Genomic DNA, 27,060 nt, shown 5'->3' with positions numbered 1-27,060 from the left:
TTCTTTTTCTTTTTGCCTTTCTCTTTAAAAACACCCAACTTTTCAGTTCTAATAGGCTTAGTCATGAATGGTTCAAAGTCACAGATATAAATAATCCAAACTTAACCTACATGGTGCTGCTTATTTAGCTGACATTTTCTACAAAGTCCTTGTCCCTGTTTGGTTTCAAAATGGTTTACATGCTGAGTTAACTCCTAAAAACAGCCCTGTTAGAGAAAACAGGCAGCAATCTGCTAACATTTGCATTTCTGGGCTGTGATTGCCCTTTGAGGCCACAAATTACAGTCAATTACAGTCACTTTTATTCAAAGTACATCATCAGAATGACACACTTTCAAGACCCTGCTGAGAAAGGGTCTTTCATCTTGGTGGACCTAGAAAGTCAGGCATTATTACTGGATAACTTCCAGCTCTGTTGTATTGAAACATGAACTACTGCGGCAGTTCCACTGGGTGTACCCTTACCTGCATAAAATACTCCTCTAATAAGCAGTCTACCCATGGCTCTGCCACTTCCATTGGGCGAACTTCATTGGAGATATCACAGCATTTGATCAGGACCATCTTTAGCTGAAAGGAGGAGAGCATTTTACAGTGTGGTAAGAAATCTGCCATGTTTACCTGCACTTATTACCGGGCAATGTTTCCTTCATTTTTCAGTGAGATGTCAGCACTGAAAATAAGGGCACCTCCAGCTGTGGCTGTACACAGCAATAAGCTGTTCTTGCTATTAAAGTGCATTTGTACTGTATTTGTGCTGAACTTTCAGCTTCTACTCCTGCTACATGACATGCCCTGTGACACCCCCACATTGGTGCCTCCACACTGGCATTGTTGTTTTTAAAAAATATTTCTTATTAACAGACCAATCAAATCAAATCACATAAATTCCAAATTACAAAGCCGAATTTTAAATTTTTGTTGGGGGTACCCATATTTCAAGTTCCGAAAGGGATCCAATCCTCTTGGTTGCTGCTGCTTTAAAAGTCCACAAATCTGTCCAAATAATGTTCACAATTCTGTCCAATCCTTTCTTGTTGTTTTCCACATCTCTTCTAGTTATTTTCATATATTTTTCCTTTCTCTTTGTCTTTGTGGCCTCTGATAGTCTCCCAAGTGGATTGAAACAAATTTGTATTCCTGTGTGGATTTTCCGTTCGTCCAAGAGTCGTATTTCAGACGGCTACCGTATTTCATCGCTTCCATAAAGAAAAACATTCTTGCCGTCTACTCGTTAACTTTTCACAGGTCTGTCACACCCTTTCTTAGCCCTCGAGGAGGTTCTGCCAGGAATCCAATATGAAAACAAAGCTTCCTCCTCCCGATCATGAATCTTTCGACAAGACCTGTCAATATGGCGACTCCCTTTTTGTTGCTGCGTCATCAAAAGCCCTTGTTCTTTTATCGATCTCATAAGCCAAACTTTTGGTAGTAAATCATTTCCACACAGTTTTTAATCATCCTGCTTAGGTCAGTTATGCGACAGTTCTTTCTTGGGGAGGGGTTATTGGTTAATCACATAGAAGAAAAGAAAAAAAAGTCCCCCCCCCATCCAGTCCCGCTCCGGCATACTGAACCTTTGATGTATTTTCTTTATATTATATTCCATTAAATCCAACCCATCACTCTCGTTTCACAGAGGTCACTTCAATTAGCAATCTTCACTCCCTTTCTTCACTTGAAATATGTGCATTTGCTTCTATTTCCAATTATATATTTTGAGCTGATGCAGCCAGTGCGCGATCAGAGACAGCGTCCGGGAGAGCCGGACCCAACCGAGGGCTTCGTGCCTAGTTCCCTCACCCCCTTCTTTCGAATCTGGGGGTAAATTATGGACACAGCAGGCAAGGCAGTGTTCCCCATTGCCTTGGGGCAACAAAGGGAGGCTGCATACTCCCATATCAGCCTCTTAATTACCTCGAGTGGGTCGGAGAGATGTTATTGTCGGCCATCTTCCAATGCGCCCCCTGGTGGCGCCCCCCACACTGGCATTGTTTGACTCAGGCTGTTGTTCCTGTCCCCCACTTTGCCCCCCTTTAACATCTGAAAACAGAGAATATTGTCTTACCTGGGTCACATGCTCCTCATTTGAATAGTCAAACTTGTCCAGTATTTCTTTGAAAGCATCCAAAATTTCAGCGTGCCTTGCCATGTCTGTTGCTAGGATTAATGTAATTATCCCCTATGTGAAACAAACCAACCAACAATATTGTAAGACATTTACAGTATATTTCTTAAGGTAGAAATGCCACTACTTCACCTATGCTTCCCCTCCACTCCAACAATTTACCCATTTAACAGTTTTGTACCAAGTTCTCACACTTTTTTTTGGACTCTACGAAGATGCTGGGGAGCAGGAGAAAACTCTAGAGATAAAAGCCAAGCTGTGCATTTGTTTTGTCTTCTGGAAAGGAGAGGCACACTGAGAAGCCTCAGTTCAGATGCTCCCTAGAACTGCTCTTAGCCACACAATGGGAAACCTGCGGGCTTAATTTGTCAAGCTTTTAAGTTTCCTTCCCCATAGCTAATAGCTACTGTGTGTGTTCTAGACTGGGGGCAAGGTGCAAGGAGGGAAAGATATGACCTTCCTTACTATGCCCCTGATTCAGAATTGGGAGTCCCAAGGTTGCTTTTACAAAAATGAAAACATTTGGTGTTTAAAACCAAGAGCTGCAACACTGAAAAAACGTATCAGTGTTCTTAGGCAATTTGATCAAGGCATATGCGATATTCAAATTGGTGGGGAAAGACATTTATTTTATTTATAGATAAAAGGTAAAGGACCCCTGGACAGTTAAGTCCAGTCAAAGGCAATTATGGGGTGTGGCGCTCATCTCGCTTTCAGGCCAAGGGAGCTGGTGTTTGTCCACAGACAGCTTTCTGGGCCATGTGGCCAGCATGACTAAACTGCTTCTACAGTAACAGGACACTGTGACAGAAACCAGAGTGCATGGAAACGCCGCTGCAGTGGTACCTATTTATCTACTTGCACTGCTTTCAAACACCTAGGTTGGTAGAAGCTGGGAGAAAGCAATGGGATCTCACCCTGTCGCGTGAATTTGAACTGCTGACCTTCCAATCGGCAAGCCAAAGAGGCTTAGTGATTTAGACCACAGTGCTACCCGCGTCTTTTATTTTATTTATATCCTGCCCTTCAACAGGTTCTCAGAGCTTTACAAAAAGTTACAAGTACATTTTATTAAAAGAATCAAAACAAGAACACCAGAACATCACAATATAAAAGAGCAGTTTGTGGCCATCATACAGGAGATGCTTATTTCACTAGGTTTGGCTTATTTTCTCGAACCACAACCAACGCTTAATTTCTAAAATAAGAGAGCTTGTAGGGCAGCGGCTGAAGAAGGAACAAAAAGGGTTTTCTTGTGTGAGTTTCTTGTGGCTGATTAGCTGCTTTCTCTGTGCAAAGGTCAGAGGGGGCAGGGCTTCTGTTGAGGTAGGGGATTAGCTGTGGGAGGAGCTTGTCAGAGCTTGTAGGGCAGCGGCTGAAGAAGGAACAAAAAGGGTTTTCTTGTGTGAGTTTCTTGTGGCTGATTAGCTGCTTTCTCTGTGCAAAGGTCAGAGGGGGCAGGGCTTCTGTTGAGGTAGGGGATTAGCTGTGGGAGGAGCTTGTCAGAGCTTGTAGGGCAGCGGCTGAAGAAGGAACAAAAAGGGTTTTCTTGTGTGAGTTTCTTGTGGCTGATTAGCTGCTTTCTCTGTGCAAAGGTCAGAGGGGGCAGGGCTTCTGTTGAGGTAGGGGATTAGCTGTGGGAGGAGCTTGTCAGAGCTTGTAGGGCAGCGGCTGAAGAAGGAACAAAAAGGGTTTTCTTGTGTGAGTTTCTTGTGGCTGATTAGCTGCTTTCTCTGTGCAAAGGTCAGAGGGGGCAGGGCTTCTGTTGAGGTAGGGGATTAGCTGTGGGAGGAGCTTGTCAGAGCTTGTAGGGCAGCGGCTGAAGAAGGAACAAAAAGGGTTTTCTTGTGTGAGTTTCTTGTGGCTGATTAGCTGCTTTCTCTGTGCAAAGGTCAGAGGGGGCAGGGCTTCTGTTGAGGTAGGGGATTAGCTGTGGGAGGAGCTTGTCAGAGCTTGTAGGGCAGCGGCTGAAGAAGGAACAAAAAGGGTTTTCTTGTGTGAGTTTCTTGTGGCTGATTAGCTGCTTTCTCTGTGCAAAGGTCAGAGGGGGCAGGGCTTCTGTTGAGGTAGGGGATTAGCTGTGGGAGGAGCTTGTCAGAGCTTGTAGGGCAGCGGCTGAAGAAGGAACAAAAAGGGTTTTCTTGTGTGAGTTTCTTGTGGCTGATTAGCTGCTTTCTCTGTGCAAAGGTCAGAGGGGGCAGGGCTTCTGTTGAGGTAGGGGATTAGCTGTGGGAGGAGCTTGTCAGAGCTTGTAGGGCAGCGGCTGAAGAAGGAACAAAAAGGGTTTTCTTGTGTGAGTTTCTTGTGGCTGATTAGCTGCTTTCTCTGTGCAAAGGTCAGAGGGGGCAGGGCTTCTGTTGAGGTAGGGGATTAGCTGTGGGAGGAGCTTGTCAGAGCTTGTAGGGCAGCGGCTGAAGAAGGAACAAAAAGGGTTTTCTTGTGTGAGTTTCTTGTGGCTGATTAGCTGCTTTCTCTGTGCAAAGGTCAGAGGGGGCAGGGCTTCTGTTGAGGTAGGGGATTAGCTGTGGGAGGAGCTTGTCAGAGCTTGTAGGGCAGCGGCTGAAGAAGGAACAAAAAGGGTTTTCTTGTGTGAGTTTCTTGTGGCTGATTAGCTGCTTTCTCTGTGCAAAGGTCAGAGGGGGCAGGGCTTCTGTTGAGGTAGGGGATTAGCTGTGGGAGGAGCTTGTCAGAGCTTGTAGGGCAGCGGCTGAAGAAGGAACAAAAAGGGTTTTCTTGTGTGAGTTTCTTGTGGCTGATTAGCTGCTTTCTCTGTGCAAAGGTCAGAGGGGGCAGGGCTTCTGTTGAGGTAGGGGATTAGCTGTGGGAGGAGCTTGTCAGAGCTTGTAGGGCAGCGGCTGAAGAAGGAACAAAAAGGGTTTTCTTGTGTGAGTTTCTTGTGGCTGATTAGCTGCTTTCTCTGTGCAAAGGTCAGAGGGGGCAGGGCTTCTGTTGAGGTAGGGGATTAGCTGTGGGAGGAGCTTGTCAGAGCTTGTAGGGCAGCGGCTGAAGAAGGAACAAAAAGGGTTTTCTTGTGTGAGTTTCTTGTGGCTGATTAGCTGCTTTCTCTGTGCAAAGGTCAGAGGGGGCAGGGCTTCTGTTGAGGTAGGGGATTAGCTGTGGGAGGAGCTTGTCAGAGCTTGTAGGGCAGCGGCTGAAGAAGGAACAAAAAGGGTTTTCTTGTGTGAGTTTCTTGTGGCTGATTAGCTGCTTTCTCTGTGCAAAGGTCAGAGGGGGCAGGGCTTCTGTTGAGGTAGGGGATTAGCTGTGGGAGGAGCTTGTCAGAGCTTGTAGGGCAGCGGCTGAAGAAGGAACAAAAAGGGTTTTCTTGTGTGAGTTTCTTGTGGCTGATTAGCTGCTTTCTCTGTGCAAAGGTCAGAGGGGGCAGGGCTTCTGTTGAGGTAGGGGATTAGCTGTGGGAGGAGCTTGTCAGAGCTTGTAGGGCAGCGGCTGAAGAAGGAACAAAAAGGGTTTTCTTGTGTGAGTTTCTTGTGGCTGATTAGCTGCTTTCTCTGTGCAAAGGTCAGAGGGGGCAGGGCTTCTGTTGAGGTAGGGGATTAGCTGTGGGAGGAGCTTGTCAGAGCTTGTAGGGCAGCGGCTGAAGAAGGAACAAAAAGGGTTTTCTTGTGTGAGTTTCTTGTGGCTGATTAGCTGCTTTCTCTGTGCAAAGGTCAGAGGGGGCAGGGCTTCTGTTGAGGTAGGGGATTAGCTGTGGGAGGAGCTTGTCAGAGCTTGTAGGGCAGCGGCTGAAGAAGGAACAAAAAGGGTTTTCTTGTGTGAGTTTCTTGTGGCTGATTAGCTGCTTTCTCTGTGCAAAGGTCAGAGGGGGCAGGGCTTCTGTTGAGGTAGGGGATTAGCTGTGGGAGGAGCTTGTCAGAGCTTGTAGGGCAGCGGCTGAAGAAGGAACAAAAAGGGTTTTCTTGTGTGAGTTTCTTGTGGCTGATTAGCTGCTTTCTCTGTGCAAAGGTCAGAGGGGGCAGGGCTTCTGTTGAGGTAGGGGATTAGCTGTGGGAGGAGCTTGTCAGAGCTTGTAGGGCAGCGGCTGAAGAAGGAACAAAAAGGGTTTTCTTGTGTGAGTTTCTTGTGGCTGATTAGCTGCTTTCTCTGTGCAAAGGTCAGAGGGGGCAGGGCTTCTGTTGAGGTAGGGGATTAGCTGTGGGAGGAGCTTGTCAGAGCTTGTAGGGCAGCGGCTGAAGAAGGAACAAAAAGGGTTTTCTTGTGTGAGTTTCTTGTGGCTGATTAGCTGCTTTCTCTGTGCAAAGGTCAGAGGGGGCAGGGCTTCTGTTGAGGTAGGGGATTAGCTGTGGGAGGAGCTTGTCAGAGTTTGTAGGGCAGCGGCGCGCGCCTAGCGGCGCGCGCAGTTTGATCCATCTTTTAGATTTAGGGGAGCTAGTCTCAAACGTTTGTTGGGGGAGATATAGGTTTATTTGGGGGGATTTATTTGTCCTGTCTTCACGCTTTTTATGATGGAGGACCGCTGTAGTCACCCCCAACGACACCTTCTCAAGATGGAGGGTGAGGGAACAGCTGCAGTCGCCTGTGGTTCCTGCGCAATGTTTGCCATCTTGCCAAAGGTTGCAGGCAGCTTTACCTGCAGCAATTGCATGTTGATTGCCCTCTTAAAAGACAAAGTCCAGCAACTGGAGGAACGTGTAGCTACGCTCCAAAGAATTAGAGAGCTGGAGCTCTTCTTGGAAGCAACAGAGCACACCGTCTCCACCAAGGAGGAGACAGGGGACTCCCCTGAGAAGGAGGCTAGTTCACCAACACAGGAGCCAGATATATGGAGAAACGTGACTCAAAGAAGTAGGAGGCCCAGGGTTCGCTCCGATTGTTTAGAAATACCCAATCGCTTTGAGGTCCTTTCCCCTAGCATGGAAGACGAAGAGCAGACTCCATTTGAGGATCTCTCCCTCATTACAGTCGATCAGGTATATGAAGACGAGCAGCAAAGGCAGTCTTCAGGGAATGTGCAGGCGACCTTGGAACGGACAGCTCACGGAAGAGCCCCGACCAGACCTAAGAGGAGGCGTGTAGTGGTGATAGGGGATTCCCTACTGAGGGGAACAGAAGCAGTGATCTGTGGGCCTGACAAGATGTCTCGGGAAGTGTGCTGTCTCCCCGGGGCTAAGATCCAAGATGTAACTGAACGACTGCAAGGAATCATAAAACCCACTGACAAATACCCCTTCCTCTTGGTTCATGTGGGAACCAATGACACTGCAAGCAATAGCCTCCAGAAGATCAAAAGAGATTACGAGGCTCTGGGCAGGAAATTGAAGCAATTAAATGCACAAATTGTCATCTCATCTGTCCTCCCAGTTGAACGACGTGGCCCAGGGAGAGAGGGAAAAATAGTGGAAGTGAACAACTGGCTTCGCAAATGGTGTAAACAGGAACGGTTTGGATTCTTAGATCACGGAATGCAGTTTCTTGAAGATGGACTTCTGGCAAGCGATGGGCTGCACCTCACAACGGTTGGTAGGAATGTTTTTGCAAAAAATCTCAGAAACCTCATCAGGAGGGCTTTAAACTGACTAATGTGGGGGAGGGAGACAGTGCTCCTGAAGGTAGGAGTCTATCAATTGATGAAGATGATCATCCAAATGTCATAGACCGAATGGAGCAAACAGCACGCAGACCTAGTGGTGGGAGGAAAAAATCCTTAAATAAGAGACACGGGGGAATGATTAATGGACTTCAATGTCTGTACACTAATGCGCAAAGTATGGGAAATAAACAAGATGAGCTTGAGCTCTTGGTACAGCAAACTAAATATGACATAATAGGCATCACTGAAACCTGGTGGGATAAGTCCCACGATTGGAATGTAATAATGGAGGGATACAATCTATTTCAGAGAAACAGACCAGACAAGAAAGGAGGAGGAGTGGCGTTATATGTCAGGGATGTGTATACCTGTGAAGAGATCCAAGATTTAGAACCTCAAAGCCAAAGTGAGAGCATTTGGGTCAAAATTAAGGGAGAGAAGAATAACAGTGACCTCATTGTGGGAGTTTACTATAGATCCCCAAGCCAAACGGAGGACATAGATGATGCCTTCCTGGAACAGATGGCCAAGCATGCAAAAGGAAGGGAGATAGTAGTAATGGGGGACTTCAATTACCCGGATATTTGTTGGATGTCAAACTCAGCCAAGAGCATAAGGTCAAACAGATTCCTCACTGGCCTTGCAGACAACTTCATTGTCCAGAAAGTGGGAGAAGCTACAAGAGGAACAGCCATTTTAGATCTGGTCCTAACCAATGTTGATGACCTGGTTAGTGGGGTAGAAGTGGAAGGATCATTAGGCGCGAGTGATCATGCTCTTCTGAAGTTTACTATACAGCGGAAAGGAGCAGCCAAGCATACTAGGACTCAATTTCTCGACTTTAAGAAAGCCGACTTCATAAAACTTAGGGAAGTGCTGGGTGAGATCCCATGGACAGTAATACTAAAAGGAAAGGGAGTTCATGATGGCTGGGAGTTTGTTAAGAGGGAGATAGTAAAAGCACAACTTCAGGCAATACCAATGAGATGGAAACATGGAAGGTGCCTAAAGAAGCCAGGGTGGCTATCTAAAGAACTTTTAACTGAGTTAAGATTAAAAAAGGATGTGTACAAAAAATGGAAAAGGGGGGAAACCACCAAAGAGGAATTCAAACAAATAGCCAGCACGTGTAGACACAAAGTCAGAAAAGCTAAAGCACAGAATGAACTCAGGCTTGCTAGAGAGGTTAAAAGCAACAAAAAAGGCTTTTATGGGTATGTTCGTAGCAAAAGGAAGAACAAAGAAACAGTGGGGTCACTCAGAGGAGAAGATGGTGAAATGCAAACAGGGGACACAGAAAGGGCTGAACTCCTCAATGCCTTCTTTGCCTCAGTCTTCTCCGATAAAGAAAACAATGCCCGACCTGAAGAATTTGGAGCAAATGATTCAGCAGAGGAAACACAGCCCAGAATAACTAAGGAGATAGTACAAGAATACTTGGCTAGTCTAGATGTATTCAAGTCTCCAGGGCCAGATGAACTGCATCCAAGAGTATTAAAAGAACTGGCAGATGTGATTTCAGAACCACTGGCAGTCATCTTTGAGAATTCCTGGAGAACAGGCGAAGTCCCGGCAGACTGGAGGAGGGCAAATGTTGTCCCTATTTTCAAAAAGGGGAAAAGAGAGGACCCAAATAATTACCGCCCAGTCAGTCTGACATCAATACCAGGGAAGATTCTGGAGCAGATCATTAAGCAAACAGTCTGTGAGCACCTGGAAAGGAATGCTGTGATCACCAATAGTCAGCATGGATTTCTGAAAAATAAGTCATGTCAGACTAACCTGATCTCGTTTTTTGACAGAATTACAAGCCTGGTAGATGAAGGGAACGCAGTGGATGTAGCCTACCTTGATTTCAGCAAGGCATTTGACAAGGTGCCCCATGATATTCTTGTAAAGAAGCTGGTAAAATGCGGTCTTGACTATGCTACCACTCAGTGGATTTGTAACTGGCTGACTGACCGAACCCAAAGGGTGCTCATCAATGGTTCCTCTTCATCCTGGAGAAGAGTGACTAGTGGGGTGCCACAGGGTTCTGTCTTGGGCCCGGTCTTATTCAACATCTTTATCAACGACTTGGATGATGGACTCAAGGGCATCCTGATCAAATTTGCAGATGACACCAAACTGGGAGGGGTGGCTAACACCCCAGAGGACAGGAACACACTTCAAAATGACCTTGACAGATTAGAGAACTGGGCCAAAACAAACAAGATGAATTTTAACAGGGAGAAATGTAAAGTATTGCACTTGGGCAAAAAAAATGAGAGGCACAAATACAAGATGGGTGACACCTGGCTTGAGAGCACTACATGTGAAAAGGATCTAGGAGTCTTGGTTGACCACAAACTTGACATGAGCCAACAGTGTGACGCGGCAGCTAAAAAAGCCAATGCAATTCTGGGCTGCATCAATAGGAGTATAGCATCTAGATCAAGGGAAGTAATAGTGCCACTGTATTCTGCTCTGGTCAGACCTCACCTGGAGTACTGTGTCCAGTTCTGGGCACCACAGTTCAAGAAGGACATTGACAAACTGGAACGTGTCCAGAGGAGGGCAACCAAAATGGTCAAAGGCCTGGAAACGATGCCTTATGAGGAACGGCTAAGGGAGCTGGGCATGTTTAGCCTGGAGAAGAGGAGGTTAAGGGGTGATATGATAGCCATGTTCAAATATATAAAAGGATGTCACATAGAGGAGGGAGAAAGGTTGTTTTCTGCTGCTCCAGAGAAGCGGACACGGAGCAATGGATCCAAACTACAAGAAAGAAGATTCCACCTAAACATTAGGAAGAACTTCCTGACAGTAAGAGCTGTTCGACAGTGGAATTTGCTGCCAAGGAGTGTGGTGGAGTCTCCTTCTTTGGAGGTCTTTAAGCAGAGGCTTGACAACCATATGTCAGGAGTGCTCTGATGGTGTTTCCTGCTTGGCAGGGGGTTGGACTCGATGGCCCTTGTGGTCTCTTCCAACTCTATGATTCTATGATTCTATGATTCTATGATTCTATGAGATGCTGAGGTTTAAGACTGCCTATCAATTTGACCTAATTATAGATTTTGGGGGTCTGGTTGTAAAGGTTTTGAATGGTGGGATTCACTCTGGACAAGCTCATAGGCACTCTATACAGTGCTACCTCGGGTTACAAACGCTTTGGGTTACAAACACTTAGGGTTACAAACTCTGCTAACCCAGAAGTAGTACCTTGGGTTACGAACTTTGCCCCAGGATGAGAACGGAAATTGCGTGCTGGTGGGAGGCCCCGTTAGCGAAAGCGTGCCTCAGGTTAAGAACAGTTTCGGGTTAAGAACGGACCTCCGGATTGAATTAAGTTCGTAACCCGAGGTACCACTGTACTTTACGTTTGCTCCACATGTCTCATGACTGAGCCCAAGCATTTCATTAATAATAGCAGATGCTCTCTGACAGTAATGCACATTGACAGGAACTTTGCCACATCTTTCTGACCCATACCTGCCTAATCCGTTTGAACTGCTCCTTATCAACATGGGACAAAATGTTGCATTCTGGCTGTGCAAGGATCTGGAAAGCCACAGCACAGTGATGGTTCTCCAGTGGGGAAATGTCATTGTAGCGCACAGCAAGCTCTGTCCGTGCATTAATTTGGTACCTGGTGTGAAGGAAACACATAGAAAGTAATGCACAAGCAGCCCAAAGGAAAGGTACTCATCTGTAGTTTGAAGGCAATTTGAAATTTGTGGGATTCTGAACTCCTAGATGTGAGAGCCTCTCCCACATCCAAGTGAAGCCTTTTTTAAATGAGACAAATTCCAAAGGGATAGTCATGTTAGTCTGTTCTTGCAACAAAACCTTGAAGAGTTTTGTGTGGTACCCTTAAAAACATAAACAATGTGTGGCACAAGCTTTTCTGATCCAAAGCCCACCCTGTCAGGTGCATGTCAAAGGTAGCTCTATCTCAAGAAAGTTTATGCCAAAAGAAATTTCTCAGGTTTTATTTTTGGTCTGCATTTGCCCGAATATCTACTATATATTTTGGAAAGTGGTTTGTCTGTCTGTCCACCTGTTATTTATAGGTTCAGCCGCCTCTTTATAACATCACTGTCAAATATGGCATGCAAATTCATGAAGTGGGGGCAGCAGTCTTCATTGATGTTTTGATGTTGGGCAAAGATGGCGTGACTCTGCCAATTTTTGTGTATGATGGGCCCAAACTCACAAATTACACTATCCTGGGCAGCACTGGACACTTCCTGTTAGTACTTTACATTCCTAATCATTCTTTTCACACACACAAAGGATACATACGTGTTGTTATATCCTGGGTGATCCAGATCATGACATACTGATGCAGTCATTAGTATTAAGATATCCATTTGAGAAAGCTTTACCTAAGCAGGAAGAAGAAGAAAATGCAGCTTCATAAATTAAAACAGCTTTTATAATAAAGAAATCATATCTAACATTTCAAGATGTGCGGTTCTAACTAGGGTTCAGCGCACAGTTTAATAACTACATGCATTGCAACTTAGACTAAATCTATAATGACAACAACACTGAAGTCTTCAACCCTGCTTCTGTTGCATAATTAACAACAGGATGGAATAGAGAAATTGGAGCTTGCACAATAGTGGCTAAATTTAATTTAAAGTCAAAGGTTTCTCATCTTGTAAGAAATTATGCCAAGATTTGTGTTAATTATAAAAAGCTATTTATTTGGGCATTTCATGCACTACTTGAGCTTGGAAGAGAAGTGTGAAGAATAATGGCTTATGATCTATTCTTTGCTTGGGATAACAACCAGGGCCTACTTGAATAAATAATGCCAGTTGATTTTAGCCACAGACTGCTGTTGGTTGTCTTGATTATAGGCCACTTAATCTGTTTATGAAAATTGACCTCCACCCAGCAGAGGTAAGAACCCAAATATTGTTTTTATTAGCAAGGGTCAGTTTCCTAATATTGTGTCTAACCGGGCAGGGAGGGGAAAAACCACCCACAGCCAAGCTATTCAGGTTTGGATTGTCACTAGCTAGACACCATTGCCAGTTTTGCTGTACAGGGGAGGACAACATGAAGGCCAAAGTTCCTTGCCTTTACCTTCCTACCAACTTCAGCAAGGGCAGAAGTACCGCCTTGGTATCCCTTCCTCCGACTTAGGTGCAAGAAGAAGTTAAGGCACTTTGTCCACACTGAAGCTGGATGGAAGAGGAAGCCAAGACAGATAAGTTAAATATGCCATATAGTATTGTCATTTTAAAAAAGCAGCTGCATGGAGCCCTGATTCCAAGTTGGACAGTGCAGTGAGATCGATTATGCTATTTGCCTTGGGAATTAACAGCTATGGGCACAAGCAGTGGCTAGGGGGCGGTGTTCATTGGGGAAAATGGCACAGGGCAGGAGTTAATCCCCCTCTCCCATGCCATGGTTCTCATCTTGATCAGGGTCCACCACTGCTGCCAATCTAAAAATCTCTCTCTCTCTCTATCAACATACAATGCAATCATGTATTTGGGGTATCATCAAGTTAAATCCGTGGTTCCCAAGGTGGGGCACACACCCCACAGGGGGGCAATTTGATTTTTAAGGGAGGCAATTTGAGAATGACAGTGAATGGCCTTTTAGGCTTTCCCCACCTGAATAGGAGTTCACAGGGGCTGGGCATCAGGATTTTAGAGATGCTTAGGTGGGGCATGGCCAAACAAAGGTTGGGAACCACTGAGTTAAATGTATTTCAAACCTGGTGGGGGCTTCAGTAAGGTGTGGAGCCCAATCAGAATTATGCTGTGGGCCTACAACCTCTCATGGAGCATTCCAGGTTTACATATTCAGGAACTCCTGAACTTGCCAATATTTCCATCTATGTTTCAGTTCATAGAATTGTAGGGTGGAAGGGACCATGAAGGTCCAACCTCCTGCAATGCAGCAATGTTTTGCCCAAAGTTAGGCTTGAACCCATAACCCTGAAATTAAGAGTCCCATGCTCTACCTACTGAACTATCCCAACTCATTTCATTCACCCTTTGGTTCTCCTCTCAGATGCAAACAGATTAAAAATGGTGGTTTCCCTGGCACAACTACAACCATCACTTCTGGATAAAATACATTATTACAGGCAGAAGACTATTGATTTCACAATGTGTGTGGGGGGGGGGAGGAGGACTAGAGAGAGAGAAAGCCAATGCAGCCAGAGAAAGACACACCTGGAGACTGCAGAGAGAGATCATGCTGTACATCATCTGGGTAACGCAGAAGCAATGTCGAAAATTATGGAATGGATTGTTTCTGTAATTGTCATGAATACACAGCTAAAACAAAAAGGGAGAAATTTATAAGGAAAACAAGCATTTGGCATTTAATCCTCCCAACCAACACTTTGATGCTATTATTATAGCCCCTTGGAATCTGTGCTTTACAAGCCCATGCCATGCTAATAAAGTAACTGGGCACTGCAAAAATAAGGAGAAGGTTGACTCTTCCTCTTATTTCTTCTTCTCCCCTCTCCCCTGTTGCTGCTGTGCCCACTTTTTTGTTTTTCTCAGTTTTGGACACTCCCCCTCCCATTGGCACTGTGACCTCCACCATGTAGGTAAAGAGTTAAACTATTGATGAAAAGACCAACTTGTGCACGTGTTTTGTTCCTTTCCATGACATTGTGTGTCAAGGCCCCGAGCCCTCCCCCATTTTCTGAATAATGAGACACATGGACAGCACCAGTATTTTAGGTGAATTAAGGCCACAACTTTGTTGGTTACAGAACAATGGGGATGGAGACACTCCTTCAGGTCTACTGGGCCGAGGCCGTTTAGGGCTTTAAAGGTCAGCACCAACACTTTGAATTGTGCTCGGAAACGTACTGGGAGCCAATGTAGGTCTTTCAGGTCTCAGCAGCCACTCCCAGTCACCAGTCTAGCTGCCACATTCTGGATTAGTTGTAGTTTCTGAGTCACCTTCAAAGGTAGCTCCACATAGAGTGCATTGCAGTAGTCCAAGCGAGAGATACCCAGAGCATGCACCACTCTGGCGAGACAGGGCGCAGGCAGGTATTATTTTTTATCTTTATAAAGTTGCTCATTAGGTAGTATAATTGCTGAATGATTTTTCAGCTCATTTGGATGTTGTTGCAAATGCAAGCTAAGTTTAATTAATGGATACAGCTCAAAGCAAAAGTGATGCAAATTGATGGCATATGAGACATTTCAGATAAACAAGTCATACTTTTGATGATAAGCTTCTTCTTGTTGTTGTTATTGTTGATACTAATAATAAATGTTGCCACTTGACACCAGGCATTTTAATTTGGATTTGTTGATTGGGTTGCTTATTTAAGTTTTTTGTTTAAAGAAGGGATTGACTGATGTCAGTATTGGATGGTGTCAGAATGGCAATCCTTTTGTTCTAAGAATAATATGTATTCTATATACTTTATGTGTTGGACAAGTGTTCGTTATACTCTGCTTAGACATTTTTTTTTAAAAAAATATTTGAATATATGAGACTATATGCCCATTTTTTAAAAATCACAAACATTTTAAATCCCATACAAGTTGCTCTTTAAATCTTACCAGCCATCGCTTCAATGTGATAGGGTTGATGTTAAAGTCTTTCACTAATCCTAAATCATGATACATATGTTCTAAACAACTCAGCATCTGGAGGAGAAAAGAAAGAATTCTCCTATTATTACATTATTTTCACTAGTGTACATCACAAACACATCAGACACTTAAGTCTGTGACTTAAAAGAACTGCTGAATTAATCTAGAATGCTGAATTTAGAAATGGGATGCTTAATTTGTAAATTCATTGGGTAATCTAGATGAACAAATCATTATCTCTGAGGCCAAAAACTGAGGTTTAAAAACATAACGATACATTGTTCACCCAAAGCCCTTAGGAATGAAATCTAACCATTACAGAGGATACAATCTCATATCTATAAAAAACTGAGGCAAGGCTATTTCTTATTTTTAATGGAAGAGAATAATAGAATTGTACATATGGAAGGGACCATGAAAGTCAACTTGTCCAACCCCCTGCAATGCAGAATTTTTTTGCCCAACATGGCAAAAACCAAAACCTTGAGATTAAGAGTCTCATGTTCTGCAGACTGAGCAATTCCTACTTTAGCTTCATTTGTGACCGAAGGACCAAGGTGTCCAACCCAATCACTTGCTGCACGAAATAAAAACCTATAATTCAGTTTGCTCATTAGTCCATGGCAAATTCCATGAAGACTTTGAATCACACTCAGTAAGTCAGGTGAGGGGAACCTTTGGGCCTCCAGATATTGCTGAACTACAACTCCCACCATCCCAAGGCATTGCCCATGATTGCTAGGGCTGAGGAGAGTTGTAGGTCAGCAATGTCTGGAGGGCGAAAGGTTCTCTGCAACTGCTGTAAGTGCAAAGAAGAACAGCAGCAGCAGAGATAATAGCAGTTGGCAACAAGCGTTCTAAGCCAAGCCTTGCCTAAAACTTGGATGTCTTCCTGTAGCTTCTTTAATCTTGCATTCTCCATGCAGCAAACATAACTGTGTAGCTGCCCTGAGCAGCACATACACAAGGAAAAAACTATATTAAGACAACAAACATAGGCCATGTCTTTCTTTTTTTCAGTGCTGAATTCTGGTGAGCCAGCATTTGAGCTGAAAGTACATCTCCTTCCCTGCAGTCCATCACAGGCAACACTCCTATATTTTTGTCCTTTAACATGCCACATTAGGAGAGCCAGAGGGAGGCAGAATGCAAAGGGCTAATTCTAAAGACACTTTACGGAAGGCTGTTGTGTTCTTGCTTTGCATTGTAATGATGTAACAGGGCTGTGATTTATAACACTATTAAAAATGCACCACACAAACCTGGGAAAGTGGTAACGTGAATTGAAACACCTCATATAAACTGCAAATAAACAAAAAGGTGAACCTATCCAAATGAGGCTGTGACACTGTTCACATAATGGTTTATGCAACTGCTCCTGAGCATAAAGATGACATATGTTGTGTTACTAGCAACTTGTATCTAATGATGTGATTTGCTGTCTGTACCACCAATAAGACAAGCTAGGAAAATGTTTTTTCTGTTTTCTGTTTGTATCTAAAAGTCCCCTCCCCCAACTATTTTGGAAAAGATGTCATAAAAAAGTGAGAGAACTTTGTTTAACTAAAATTGTCACAGGAGAATTGTCATAGCAAACTGATCCTCGTGCAAACTCATGGCAATTATAAAGACATGAACAAATATGATGAAGCTGCTACGTCAGTTTTGCAGATCTTAAAAATAAAAATATGTTGCACATTCCACTTTTCCATGAGTTTTTTGCACTCTGATGATTAGCCAGAATAGCTCCTTTTGTAAATTCATCACAGAGTCATTCTGGTTAGAAACCCAACAACAAATAAGGCAAACGGCATTAATCTAGCAAGCCTTAAAAATAAAATACAGTGAAAATAATATACAGACTTTTCATTTTCACTGATTGCCTGAACCCAACTTTTTATTCAAATTAGTACAAATCAGATTTCCCCTTTCATTTGCAAAGTGAGTCACTTTTTTGTAGTCCATAATTAGCTACAGAAAGGCTTTTGGGTGAAAAGACATTCTCAAAACCAAGTATACTTCAAAGTACAAACGATAATGGGAAAGACCTCTGTTATAGAATTCTTAGTTGAACCACATTAAGGTAAAAAAAAACCCTGATCCGATTAATAAATTGTGCTTTTTGCTTATCAGCTGTCTGAAGAAATTCCTGCTTTACCTATTGTTTATTATGTGAATGGACCTGGTTTTGAGATACAGTAGGTGTCTACTCACATTATGGTACTTTTAACATGCTCCACTGCTCTGATTAGTTCCAGTACTTAGCATTTTTTAGGTTGCATTTATTTACAGAATAAGCCTTCTTAGAGTTTTCATTTATTTGAAGAGCACTTTGTATTTATCTGTACATTTTCATTCTGGTTTCTGTAACACAACCATGTCTAGGTTCCAATTCTCAAATGCTCATAAGAGTCCCACAGAACAAACATTTACAGAAGGAGGGACCAGGAATCTGTCTCCATGGGGCAGCATTACCTCATTGGGCTCCCATAGCCAGACGTCAAAGGTTGGTTTCCGAAGAGCTTCTATTGTCTCCTGAGAAAGCATGTACTGCAGAGAAAATGAGGCATTGTTATGAAATATGATTCTCAACAACACCCGCTTCATATTTTCTCTTGTAGGTCACCCATCTTCATGACTCAGCTCAATAAATTCAATAAGTAAGTAACTAACTAACTTACCCTCTGTATAGGATTTCATTTGAACCAGAGCTAACAGAAGGTGTAGTTCAGGCAGCAACCCCCAAATATATGAATTATAACAGTGTCTTCAAGGTTTTCCACTGTCTGTCCCAGGGGCTTAGTGTGGGGGGCACAGAGGGGCTATGGTTGCAGGTGCACAATTTATGTGGGGGCATGAACCAGATGTCCTAGCACAGCCTGGTCCAGGGCTCATCTCCGTCCACCAAGGGCTGTATCGGCTGGACAGGCTCTCCTTCTGCACAGGCAGCTCAGTATGACCCCACTTTGCTCCAGTGGGGGTGGAGTTGCTCTGGTGGCAGCGAGGGTTGGGCTGCCCCCCCAGCACAGAAACCATACGCACCCGCACCCACCCTAGGAACTGACAACCGACACTGCACCCTTGGTCCTCCCCCTCACCATGAAGTAATTACAAGGAGCTTGAAAAATATAGAATTAGGGCGAGATGTGATGCTAAATGTGTCTTTCAAGAGCCTCAGTTCTTAAAATAAAATAGCAAGTGTGTTTCTCCTTACCACTTCAAAGTATGGTGAAACGTACCCCAATGAGAATCTATCAGCCCAAACATACTACTTGGAATAGGAACTCAACATATTTTTTTAAAAAATAAATAAATCAGGGAACCTTCTTTCATAGATATGTGACTTGTAATTGATTTGTCCCTTTAAAAGTGTTTGTGGGAGGGGGTGATGGGAAAGTTTTGTTTTTGTTATGTTTTATTCTGCATTTGATGCTGCGAACGGCCCTAAAATCTTTGAATGAAAGGCAGTTTACAAATTTAATAAATAGTAATAATAATAATAATAAAAGAATAATAATTTGTTGATTTAAATATTTTATATCAGCATGGGAGCAATGGAATCTAACCATCACCCGTAGCAAAGTAAATGGAAACTTTAATAAGAGATTTTATGGAGAAAATCTAGGTAGCATTTGAGTAGAAAATGTTCTCATAATAAACAAGGGATTGAAAGGATATTTTTAACTAACGTGATTATCTGCTCTGTAAAACAGAATTTTGAACTCTTATGTGCTGCGGTGTACCTTGGGATAGGATGGCACATCCCTTCGGGGCACCAGCCTCTTGCTCTCATCCAGGAAGCTGTATTTACAGGGGCAGTTGGTCCTGTGTAAAAAAGCAAAATCCAGCCCTCTTTACCTTTTGTATATATTTTTTCAAGTAAATATGAATAAACTAGTTCCTTTGACGTCTACTATCACATGAGATCTGTTAAGTTGTGGGTGAATATATCAGACGACACAGCAATTCTTCAAACAGCTCTTGTTTATTCAGAGGCCAGAACAGAACTGAACTGAATGGTTCAGCCAGCCTGCTTATATAGAGCTCCAGAACAACGTAACTAGCAACTTTCTAAAACTATCCAATCACTGAACGTCACTTTCGATCCTTCATTTGCATAACTATCTACAGTATCCCCCTGCTGGCCCAGGGTGAGAACTTCAGTACATAACAAGATCGATTTTCAATACCAACCGACCAAATGATTTTCACCCTTGGATCCACAAAGCAAAATCAGAAATGCTGCAGCCGTGCAAAATACTATTATACTGAATTTGAAACCATGGAACACAATCTAGAGAAAGCTGGCCATTTCCACACATTACACTGAAACTCTAAATCAACCGCGTCTTCTCCTGTAATGTCGTATTTGAAGGGAATTTGCACAACCATTCATAAGGGATCAAAGCTCTTGGGAGATGTTTCTACCAGGTATTTTCAGACATGAAAATGCCCTTTAAGCATCACAGGAAAAACATGGTCAACCCACGCTGAGCATGCAGGAACCCATTTTTTAATGTGAAAAAAAGCAAAACCCTAAAATACCACAAAAATCAAGAGAAGTATACAGTGGCGGAGCTTCAAGCTCTGGCGGGGGGGGGGGCAGGGGTGGAGTGCAGGCGGGGGCATGGCATGCATCCTGGCGCCGTGGCACGCTGCCCGCAGGGGTGTGGCGCATGTCCTGGGGGCATGGTGCGCTGCCCACAGGTGCATGACACGCATCCTGGGGGTGCGGCACGTCGCCTGCGGGAGGCGCCCAGCACGGGGGGGGGGGGTCAGCCACGATGGCACCCCACCAGGATCGTGCCGCCGTGGGTGCTCCCCCCCATTCCTCCGCCAGTGGATGTATACTTACATTACAGTGCATGCTGCACAAACCTATGCACTTCTACTCAAAGATAAGTTTGACTGAGTTCAGTAGGACTTATTCCCTAATATAACAATGAGGAGTCTCAGGTCAAGGGGCCAAATGTGACAGTACAGTCATACCTCGGGTTAAAGACGCTTCAGGTTAAATCTTTTCAGGTTGCGTCCCACAGTGACACGGAAGTAACGGAACGGGTTACTTCTGGGTTTCACCGCTCACGCATGCACAGACGTTAAAAATGACATCCCGCGCACGCTCAGACACGGGTTGCGTTCCTCTCAAGTTGTGAACGGGGCCCCGGAACGGATCCCGTTCACAACCAGAGGTACCACTGTACAGGTCTCTAGCCCTTTGAACTTTTCCCAGGCCACACCCCTTCCCCTTAGGCCACATCCCTCACCAGCCCTGCTCCAGATCCTCGTGGTGCTTTTGCCTGGCAGGAATGTACAGTATCTCTGAACTTTGATAATGCCTCTTGCAAGTCCAGATAGAGGACACAGAGATGTGTTGTGTGTGTAGAAACCTCTTTAACTTTTAAGTGGCTGAAATTTAGCCTACTGGAATGAAAAGTAAGAGTAATATCATTTGTTCTCTGGGTTTCCTGACTTTTTGCTGAATTATGAGACTGAAATTCTATAAGGCACAGCTTTCCAAATCACCACATCTCAAACCTGAGGGAGAGGGAGATAGACAGCTCAAATTTCTGCCTGTCATGTTCCCCTTGAAGGCATACTAGGCCTGTTGGTCAGATTAGAACCTAGTGGGCAGTTGGCAACTTTGTCATCTTCTGTTGGTTAGGACTAGGCATGGAGACAACTGTCAATTTCAGTTTCTCAAAGTTTCTCATTTTTCCACAACAGTTTCTTTTTTAAGTCCTCATGAGAATCTCAGGATTTCAGTGTGAATTTCTTCTAATATATATGTTTTTGTACACAATTTTGCATTAATATGCTCATGTATGCAAAGCACTTTCCCCCAATGTAATGCATTTTGTATGCTATTTACACTAATATATGAATCATATGCCCTTTAAAGTAATCATTTTTTTTAAAAAAAAAAAACTTTACCCTAGTATATGCATATATGCATTTTTGGCTGGAGAACTGCAATGCAAAATTTGGAGAAGTGTAGAATCCAAAGGATGGCTGTGTTTTGCTTTGAATATTGTTTCAAAAATAGTGAATTAGGTTCACCTTTAAATCTGAATCATACTGAATCATATTTCTCTTCCTTCCCCAATTAGAGCGCAGATGCATTAAAGAAAACAGAGAGAGCATCGGAATAAGAGAATTCAAAATAGAAAAATGAATCCTCAGCATTGTGTATCGGAAGTCTTTCAGTCCAACTCTTGAGACGAGTATTTGCTTAGCGGCTCAAGGATCAAGACCCTTCTGCAGTAAGTCAACATTGGCTTATGCCGTCACTTCAGACAGCTGGAGCCACGTTGCCTAGGAAACTCAAAGCTACTTGTAATTTTAATCACTAAATTCTACGGAGGTCTTCCTTCAGGACGAATGCCACACACACAGAGCACATGCTTTTCCTTTCATGCAACGGAATAAATGAAAGGCCCCCAGCAATCTGGAGTGTACTGACAAGGTTTGTTGCGATGTCTCAGGCCCAGCTGCTAATGCAAAAGCCATCTGCTGCGGCTGCAAATGGCAGTGGGTGGGATACAGTGCAAACTTCAGAAGCTGTGATGTTTTAAGAATGTGCTCTTATTTTTTTAAAAAAGATATTTATTGAAGTTTTACAAAAAAACAGAGAATTACAGAATAAAGAAAAAACCGGAAAAGAAAAAGAAAAAAGATACAAAAAAACCCAAACATACATTAAAAAAAAGATACAAAATACATTAAAAAAAATACATGGAAAAGATTAAAAACAAATCAATTTTTTCTTATCTTACATTTCATTTGCTTATTTCCCTGACCTCCTCACACCTCCCTTTTTTGTATTCCCGTTCACATGGTTAGTTCAGCAAATCCTTACCCTCTTTCAGTTGTCTTAACTCTGTATCTTATCACGTTATAACTGTATATTTTCATCCACTATCAATCCATTTTTACATATTCTTATTATCCTTGTTGCTAATGCCACTTAATTTCAATCCAGCATCATTTTAACATTCATTAATCTTACAATGTTTCTGCAAATAGTCTTTAAATATCTTCCAATCTTCTTCCACCGATTCTTCTCCCTGGTCTCGGATTCTGCCAGTCATTTCCGTCAGTTCCATATAGTCCATCACCTTCATCTGCCACTCTTCCAGGGTGGGTAAATCTTGTGTCTTCCAATACTTTGCAATGAGTATTCTTGCTGCTGTTGTAGCGTACATAAAGAAAGTTCTATCCTTCTTTAGCACCAATTGGCCGACCATGCCCAGGAGAAAGGCCTCTGGTTTCTTCAGGAAGGTGTATTTAAATACCTTTTTCATTTCATTATAGATCATCTCCCAGAAAGCCTTAATCTTTGGGCACGTCCACCAAAGGTGAAAGAATGTACCTTCATTTTCTTTACATTTCCAACATTTATTATCGGGCAGATGATAGATTCTTGCAAGCTTGACTGGTGTCATGTACCACCTGTATATCATTTTAAGAATGTGCTCTTAACTGCGAAGGTGGGGAGGTGAGAGGAGAATACGGCCAGTGTTTTACACTGATCTTTGTGAAATAGGAGGAAAAGAAAAGATGGAGTGTGAAAGTGAATGCCGTTTAGAGGCACATAGGCTGACACCTTTTTCCTGAAAGCAAAATTATACCTGCTGTCAGACGCAGCATCATTTTTTCTTTTCTTAAGCGAAAGGCCCAGTGGATTATAGAAATACTCAGAAGTGGCCGATTTGGGGAGGCGTTGTTGTGTGCTATCCATTGTCAGACCAGATCCCCAAGATGTGCCCATTTAAACACCTCAGAACCAGGCTTGAAATCTGGATTGCGAAAATGGAAACAGGTTTTATTGCTTCAGTTGAGGAAGCGAACATACTATATGACAAATGTGTGCACTTTGGCTTATTCATCCTCTCAAAGCTTCAAGAAAGTTGGTGGAGTACAAGTTGAACCAGTAGAATCTGAGCTGAAATTACGATCTACTTGACAGGTAATAATTAGGGGTGAAGGAACAGCAGCTGCAATCATGTGTGCCTTTGCAAAGCAAGGATCTTCTTCTAGCTACTTAGAATAACCAGCTAGATTTAAGTTCTGGGTGAAATGCCAAACCTGTGGCTATTGATTCGGTGTTTTGAATGAAAAGGGAAAGGATGGCCCTCAGTTTTAGGCTAGCAAAAGACTCATCTTCTGGATCAGTCTAGCAGCCCCCTTGCTTTTTCCTGTGGTGCATCCCACATTCACTTCTCAGTCACTTAGTGACCTCTTTTCTCCATGTATTGTCCAGTGTGGGGTCCAGATTCTGTGGGGTCCATGTACAAGATGCTCATACCTTCTGATGTTGCCCCTGCCCATCCACATCCCCTCTCCCTTTGAGTCCACCTGCACCTAGACAGAGAAGGCAAGGCAAGGGGAGGCTGCGGCACTCTTTCTTCCATTACTTGCTGCTCACTTTCTCAGAGAAGGCAGGTGAAAAGGCAGTGACAACGAGGAGGAGGAGGAGGAGAGAGTAGCAGAGAGCTCCAGGGGTTGCTAGAGTAAAGGCCTCAACAGATGCTCAATGATCCTGACACTCTTCTTTTTTCATTACCAGGGGCAGCTCACTCCATTTTGTCACCTGAAACCTCTCCTACCAGGATTGTGTGCCTTCTGCTTACAGATTCCAGCAAGATCTCATGAGACCCCAGCGAGAGCTTGTGGAGGCCTCTCACAATATCTCGCTGGAACCCAGAAGCCGCCACCACCGCTTCTCCTCGCTTCATTGGCAGCAGTGGTATGGGTAGGTGGGTGGGTGTTCCCACAGAGGGGCCCCTCAGACGTGGCTGCCTCAAGATGCCTCATGGATCTGCTTATTACATCTCTCTCGCTTCTCTCCCCCCCCATCCTGCATCCTGTCAGTAATTTTCAGGAGGCACGCTGCTTGTACTTTGGGGCCTCTCAGAATTACAGGCTTTGTTATTTAATAAATACAAAATGTAAGTGACTCAACTGTGTAAGCCCTGGAAATATTGATGCAAACAAAAGAAGTTGTGGAGGAAGAAGGGTTAGGGGAACTTTGAGGTGGAATCATGAAGTAGCCAGGTTTTAGAATTCTAGAGAAGTCAAGTTTAGCTTCTGCTAAAAGGAATTAGTAGGCAATATTAACAATAGATGCAACTTCATTATTAGTTTCTTTCTTTCTGGGAAAAAAGCAACAAGGGAGAAAACAGGTGGTGAGAAAAAGTCAGTGTCCCAAAGGGGAAAACTGAAGACGACTTCTCCAGATCAAACACACACATGTTGTACCTCTTAAGTAGGGATGAGAGAGAAATACAATTTTATTTGCATTTGAATGAGACAGTAGCTAATTTGCACTTCTCAAACCAAAACACAGTTGCCCTTCAAAATTCGCATTTCTCCAAATTTCATGACATTGTTCTCCAACCAAAATGTACAAACATGCATTTATTAGGGGAAAGTGCACATAAAAATGCATAAATTAGTGAAAGTAGCATACACAAATGCATTATATCTGTAAAAGCTATTTGCAAAAATATTTATATTAGACGTGTTTATAAATAAATCTGCACCAAAATGCTGATGGATTTTTGTGAGGATTTTTTTAAAAAAATAAGATAGAAAAAGGCATATTGCTGCAGAAATGTGGAGAACTCAAGATTGGAGAAGTAAGAAAGCTAGAGAAACTGAAATTGTCCATTCCAGCTCTATAATGAGATATAAACATGTAACACTTTGGCAAAAGCTGCCTGCATCAATGATGACAACAAGAACTCCTTAAGCACTTTATGACCCTCTGCAGTGTGAGCATGGACCATATCACAGCACTATAATTCCCAGGTTTTCCTAGGGGAAGCTTGGACAGTTAAGCGGGCTGAAGTTTGCAAACCTGCCATGCTTTTGCCCAGCAGTACCAGCCTTCTGAACTGCTTCTATCTTCTTTTCTAAACAACTTTAATCATGTATTGGCTGCCGACATGCTTGCTCTGATGTGTCAGCGACAGCGAAGCCGAAATGTACCAGCTTGCTGCAGCCTGCCATTACAAGCTATGATTGCTTCTGCTCCTGTTTTAATTTCAGCTCCAAACTTGGTAACGCATCAGATTAGCAGACTAGCTTCTTCCGCTGAAAAGGAAATACCTCCTTCTGGGGTTAAAATATAGCATGCACATCCTTGCATAGTACAAGACCATAACAAGAGGAGTTGCTGTGTGTATATTGTGATATTTCCTCAGATTACATTTCATATCTGAGCAGGTCTGTTTAAAATAAGAGAGCCTCTTACCAAACGAATGTTTTTCTTGGCAGAATAAGTTTTTGTTCTACGCATAAAACTAAGGCCAGAATTCTTTATTACCGGATGAGTAAACACAGGGAAATCAAGATGTTAATCTCTCTATGAGAGTTATTTTTCCAGTCATCTGGCATGAGCTCGTTTAACCATTAAGTCGCCATGTCTGTTTAAATAAAACAAGTATCATTCATATATATGTATTGTTGCACACCACCATCAATTTCTGAGTTGTGTGATATTCCAGGGGTTCCTGGCGCTTATCCAGGTCCCGTGGTTCCTTTTAGAAATGAGGCACAGCAGAGACTGCAGTGTCTCTTAGATAAATGGTTTATTTAAACATATATACAACCTGAGCCGATGATGGAGGGGTTCACAGCATTAACACCCCAAGAAGGTCTTGCTTCTCCAATAGCCACAGCCTTGGAATCCAGCAGAAATCAGCCATGCCTCTCTTTCTCTGACTTCCCAGCCTGCAGCTTTTTCATCCAGCTTCTAGCTCACATCACTCAACTCTCCACTCTGGCTGTTTGTCTTTCTAACAAACAGACAGTTGAGAGAGGGAGGCCCACCCATTTGTTCTCCAGCACAGAGACACTACCTTTGTTCCCTTAATGACTCATACTTCGCAGGCCATTACTAGGCTGGCCTGGCTATTCCAGCAATGGAATCCATGCTGGATCTAGGAATTAGAACAGGGGTCAGCAACCTTTTTCAGTCATGGGCCGGTCCACCATTCCTCGGACCATGTGGTGGGCTGGACTGTATTTTGAAGAAAAAAATGTACAAAATCCTATGCCCCACAAATAACCCAGAGATGCATTTTAAATAAAAGCACACATTCTACTCATGGAAAAACACCAGGCAGGCCCCACAAATAACACAGAGATGCATTTTAAATAAAAGGACACATTCTACTCATGTAAAAACACGCTGATTCCCGGACCGTCCACGGGCCGGATTGAGAAGGCGATTGGGCCGCATCCGGCCCACGGGCCTTAGGTTGCCTACCCCTGAATTAGAAGGATCTTGCATACAGCCTACCTCCCCCCCGCAACTCATAATACTACATGCTGTTGGATTATACAGCTTTTTAAAAACAACAACAACCCCAGACCATCAAGCATTACAAATTTGTTTATTAGGCTGCAATTCTATTCATACTTACCTGGGAGAGTAAACCTCACTGAACTCAATGTGATTTACTTCCAAGTAAGCTTTCTTAGGATTACTGGAAGAGTCTTAATACAGGAATCTCTCTGAGGAGGCTGTTTTCCTCAAAGACGAAAGAAAAAGAAAAGAAAAGCAGAACTTACCTGGTGCTTCTCGCTGCCATTTCATCCCTCATCTTTTTAATATCACTCTTACACTTTTCAATCTCCGCTACTTTCAGTCCTTCCACTGTCAACAAAGTGAAACAACAGGGGGGTTACCATGGAGAAACCCGAAGGATCTCATTTCAGTAACTGTGCAGATTTTTCAAAAGGCACCGAGCGGTGGTGTTTGCCAGTGACTCAATGGTCCTTCTGTCCGAAACCTGTTCCTT

At 43.5% G+C, this 27,060-nt stretch overlaps 1 protein-coding gene across 5 annotated transcripts in view; it reads right to left on the bottom strand.

Annotated features, from left to right (window-relative positions):
- Positions 1 to 27,060, bottom strand: part of PDE9A (phosphodiesterase 9A) — a 74,926-nt gene that overhangs the window by 4,285 nt on the left and 43,581 nt on the right. For all 5 annotated transcript variants that reach the window (XM_053386804.1, XM_053386805.1, XM_053386807.1 and 2 more), the window contains 9 exons: positions 26,831 to 26,915; positions 18,994 to 19,075; positions 17,726 to 17,800; positions 15,218 to 15,304; positions 13,856 to 13,960; positions 11,961 to 12,043; positions 11,148 to 11,304; positions 2,069 to 2,182; positions 466 to 570 (listed from right to left, as the gene is read on the bottom strand). In XM_053386804.1, coding sequence (XP_053242779.1) covers positions 466 to 570; positions 2,069 to 2,182; positions 11,148 to 11,304; positions 11,961 to 12,043; positions 13,856 to 13,960; positions 15,218 to 15,304; positions 17,726 to 17,800; positions 18,994 to 19,075; positions 26,831 to 26,915 — 893 coding nt within the window. The remainder of the gene's footprint in view (positions 1 to 465; positions 571 to 2,068; positions 2,183 to 11,147; positions 11,305 to 11,960; positions 12,044 to 13,855; positions 13,961 to 15,217; positions 15,305 to 17,725; positions 17,801 to 18,993; positions 19,076 to 26,830; positions 26,916 to 27,060) is intronic.

The sequence above is a fragment of the Podarcis raffonei genome, chromosome 4 (assembly GCF_027172205.1).
Source record: "Podarcis raffonei isolate rPodRaf1 chromosome 4, rPodRaf1.pri, whole genome shotgun sequence".
NCBI lineage: Eukaryota > Metazoa > Chordata > Lepidosauria > Squamata > Lacertidae > Podarcis > Podarcis raffonei.
Note: the sequence above shows the minus strand (reverse complement) of the source record. Positions and strands in the feature narration are given on the sequence as shown.